Genomic DNA, 4,427 nt, shown 5'->3' on the forward strand with positions numbered 1-4,427 from the left:
GGGGGGGGGGGTGAGCTAATTGGTAAATCCAAAATAAAAGGTCTTCAAAGCTCTCTGCTCTCCCTTGGAGCAGTCAAACACCCTTTTGAACTCTTGTATCTACGGGAGTTTTGTCTGGCTGCTGCTTCTGATGACTTATTTGTTGTGACACCAACGTGAATTATGCTAGGTGATTATCTTTGACCTGGCAGTAGCAAGCAGAAGAGCTTCTAAAACAAGATGCTGTTTTGTTTCCAGCTGCCTATGTGTGTGTGGGTGCCTTGAATGCAGATGAAGAAATGGTGGCCTTGAGCCAAAGGCAGAAACCCAGGCAGCCGTTGGACGTTTATGATGATGTAGAAGGACTGGAGGGTGGAATGTGAGTATGACCCACACTTCAAAAGGTAGTCATAGTGTGAACAAGCATTTGTCACACCTGGGACAGCTTACTTTTAATACACCTATGCCTAGACCAGGAGCAGGCATGGGCAGGAGTTCACTGTGGCCAGGAACAGCCATTTGCTGCTCCCCAGGAGCCACACAGAGCCTGCTGTAAGTAATTTGGGGTGGAGAAGGGTAGGTTGGATTGGTGACAAAAGGGTCCAGGTTTTGGAGGACCCAGAGGGTGTGGGTCTGTGGGGTGGGTTGGTTACCCAGTCAAGGGGAGGGGTAAAAATAACTCACGGTGGTGGAAGGGTGGAAAAGCACAGCCCTAGAGCTGGTGTGAGTGGCTGGGTTTTCCCAGCCCTGTGGCTGCGCTGCAAACCATTTATAGGCATTCATGAGATGGGGCTAACCCTTTCTGAGATCAAGTTAACTCAATTTTGAGCTAAGTCGTGAGTGACTGGTGCCTCCTAAATCTGGGGGGGGGCGCCCGCAGAAGCTGCCGATTGGTGGTAGTCCTGTTGGGGGGGGCACCAGCCCTGCAGACAGCATTGGTGTCGGCCATCACGCGGGTGGGGGGGCACCAGCCCAGTCGGGGAAGCACATGCACCCCCTACCAGTCGCCTATGATCTAAGTGCACTAACTTAGATCAGGTATCCAGGTTGTAGCCATATTGGTCTCAAGGCAAAAGAAATCTAACTTGGATCAGGTGCGCCATTTTGCGGGGGGCATTTAAGCCCTCTGCATACCTGTATGATTGAGCATCTTGATTGACCTAAATTTGGTTTTGAAATGTCTTTTTAAAACTGTAATATAGTCAATAATCCACATAATGCTTTCCACCTTGTTCCTTAGTGGCCAAGGCTCTGGTGCTTGTAACTCCTTCACTTCTGACAGTTGTAAGTATGGCTGAATTGGGAAGTTTGAACTTGGCCATCTTCCAATACATGATGTGGAAGCTTTCTTTGACTGTCTGCTGAAGCTGTCCCCAGGAGAGAGTCTGTGCACAAAGGTCCTGTTTTGCACTTAAACCCAACAGTAAGACTTGGCCAGATTCTTAGTTAACCTTAAAAAAAATGGGCTTGGCATCAGGATCTCCACAGAGAGCATGGGCAAGACCCCTTTCATTGGCCCTTAAGCTTTGCTGTCCAACTTGTGCTTACTACTGGAGTGGGCTTAAATACTTTCAGCATCCTGTGGAGGTATTCTGTCTTTGACCCCTAAACACTCCCACTGTGCAGTGCAAATGGTTTCTGGGCTAGCACTAAGTGGATGCCAGCAGAGCTGAAGCCAGGTCAGGACAGGGTGCAGTATGGGCTGTACAGCACCCTGCATACTTGGACTATAGCAGCACTGCTGTTGCTACCTGATTCAAAGCTACCTTGAGAGAGCTGCGTGTGCTGGAATTGCTTCTTCCAGTGGCAGTGTTGATATAGCCGACATAGCTTCCAAAAAGCCTACATTTTTATCCCATCCTTCTCTAATGTACTTTCCCTACATTTCCTCAAACATCATCCATTCCACTTCCTGTTGAAACCTCCACATGAAGAAATCTGGGAGCAGAATTTTCCACCAGGAAACTGAAGTGAAGCTTTAACACACTAAGCCTGTTGTGTACTAATGAATCTTGCCCTTCTGTTGGATGTCTGCATCCAGTCTGAGTAGTGGTAATTATAGTTGCTAAGACCACTCTGACTCCCTATTGCAAACTATAATTAAAACTAGTTGTCCTGTGATGACACCTGTACTAATATAGATTTGTAATGTAGGATGCCAATCCCATTTTAGTCCAATATTTTCCAAGTAGAATTAGGAAAGAATTTTTGTTTTTTAGTGCATCTTTTCTCTCTTAGATCGAGTGAGGTTTTAATGTGTAACAATGCAGTTTATTTCCTGGATGGTTTAATACTTAACTATGCTACAGTTTTCAATTCTTATCTACACTACCTTCTAGCAAACAGAATATTACACAATGTCATCTTTTCAAATTGCTGTGTGGGAAATGTGCATGATATTTTAACAACGAACAAATACACGGTGCATTCTCAGATTTTTGCCTGGTGATCAATACTACTCTAATTTTGGCAAGAGGCTACCTTGACTTTGCTACTGAAATTTGAAAATACAGCCAAGAAGTTTTTGTAAATTTATGGTTTTACTTTGTAACAGTAAGCAGTTCTTTGGAGCAGAATTTTGTTATCTATAGTAAATCTCTGAATTTGTTGCCATTGCATTTGGTTTAATACATTTGGCTTTTGTGTTTCCAAGTTTCAGAAGACAACTATGAAGAAACATATGAAGATGTTCAGAATGGGGATGATATGCCAACCAAACTGGAGTGAGTTTTCATTTAATTGCCTTTATTTCACAGCAGCTGAATGTACTTCTGTTGCTCTGGCTACTGGCTGGAAGTGGATTTTTTTTTTTTCCAGCTGTAGAACAGCTATTGATTTTTTCACATACCCCCCCCACCACCATGTTGCTTTTTAAATGTCAGCTAACACTTCCAAAATTAAATGCCCGACCTATGGAGGCCTTACTGTTTGAACTACAGTGCCGTGCCTTGTTCAGAAATATGTACTTTGCATTTAAGGTCATTCTCCAGACATAATGCCATGCTAGGTTACTAGTTAACTTGCTCTACTTGACTGAACATGTTCAATAGTTTTTGGAGAAATGACTTGCATGTGAGGTTAGTGTATAGTGACAGAGGCAAAACAGTTGCAGCAAAAGAAGATGCCCAAAGGGAGCCATCTGTATACAATGTTTAATTATACAACTTGGACAAAATGAATGACAAATGTAAGCTACCACTGACAAGTTTTAACCCCCACAGTGAACTTGGGACCTGCTCATTAGAAATGTTCTCCAGTCATAATTGCATGCAGATGAGAAATCAGACGAACTTTGTAAAATCAAGGTGCGGCACTTGACATTTCCATATATTGCTCTTGATCTGAGCTTTCCAGTTTCCAGATTTGGTTGGCTGCTAAAAAGGCTGACCTGGAAGTTTCCAGTAGTTGTGTTGTCAGCGACTGGCTTGAGGATTTCCCACTTGCTTTTGTTTCCATGCATCCTTCCAGCATGGCTGACACAGCCACTGGATGAGGGCCTGAGCCTCAAGACTTCTTAATGATTGATCTGATGTCTTTGTTTCTGGGACATGGTGGTGTTTAGACTTGTTTCTGTGCACCTGCTGGGGAGCCTGTTACAAATTTCACCTAGGTTTTAAACCTAACTTCCCTTCTACATTTGGGGGTGGGGGTCCATCAAGGCCGTAAGCTTTGCAACACCCTTCTGTGACCAAGCACGAACTGAAGCATGGGCTCTGGAGGGTCTTGTTCAAGGACACGCAGGACAGATTTATGACGGAGTTTGCAACAGAAACAAGATCGGACAGTAGCGTGCCTTAACTGCAACACTGTCCTTCCTTTTTGCCATGCGCATCAGGTACGGGGCCAGGGAAGGTACAGTTTAATTTTTTTATGGTTTGGAGTTCCACTAAAATTCTTCCTTTATACGTTCAGGGGGAAGGGGAATCGCCAGTACTTCCCCCTGGCCCACCCTGTCAGAGGTTGTGTGAACAGAAGCTGAATTATTATATAATAATAATAATAATAATAATAATTTGAATGCAAATTTAAGAGTCTGTCATGCCGCTGAATATGATGCATCTACTGGCATGCTGGAGTTAAGTACGTGCTTAATGGACTAAATGCTGTGTAGGGGCTGTGCTTTCTCTCTGAAGAGAGGACCATCTCCAGACCTGTTGCTGGATAGCCCCTGGCAGGCATTTGGCACAAAGCCGGGTATCTACATTGGTTTTCTTCTTCTCTAGTTTGGACAGAATAGACAAACTGAAGAAATTTTTCAAGAAAGAGAAATTTAAACTGAAGAATACCAAGATAAAGGAAAACTTACGGTAAGAAAGTAACATCCAAAAAAAACCTCCCACCAGGTTCACTCTTTTTTATAAGTATAGATGCAGGAGGGATGACGTTCCAGATATAACTGGACTGGGAAAATAGCTTTATGAAGTCTGTAGTGATTTCCCCTCTCTTCC

At 43.8% G+C, this 4,427-nt stretch overlaps 1 protein-coding gene across 3 annotated transcripts in view; it reads left to right on the forward strand.

The window, feature by feature from the left end:
• Positions 1 to 4,427, forward strand: part of CUNH1orf168 (chromosome unknown C1orf168 homolog) — a 59,898-nt gene that overhangs the window by 30,029 nt on the left and 25,442 nt on the right. For 2 of the 3 annotated variants that reach the window (XM_019501230.1, XM_019501231.1), the window contains exons 10-13: positions 238 to 358; positions 1,220 to 1,263; positions 2,633 to 2,702; positions 4,203 to 4,286. In XM_019501230.1, coding sequence (XP_019356775.1) covers positions 238 to 358; positions 1,220 to 1,263; positions 2,633 to 2,702; positions 4,203 to 4,286 — 319 coding nt within the window. The remainder of the gene's footprint in view (positions 1 to 237; positions 359 to 1,219; positions 1,264 to 2,632; positions 2,703 to 4,202; positions 4,287 to 4,427) is intronic. The other variant, XM_019501232.1, reaches the window with a different exon arrangement.

The sequence above is a fragment of the Gavialis gangeticus genome, unplaced genomic scaffold (genome assembly GCF_001723915.1).
Source record: "Gavialis gangeticus isolate Ggan-Ray unplaced genomic scaffold, GavGan_comp1, whole genome shotgun sequence".
Classification (NCBI taxonomy): Eukaryota; Metazoa; Chordata; order Crocodylia; family Gavialidae; genus Gavialis; species Gavialis gangeticus.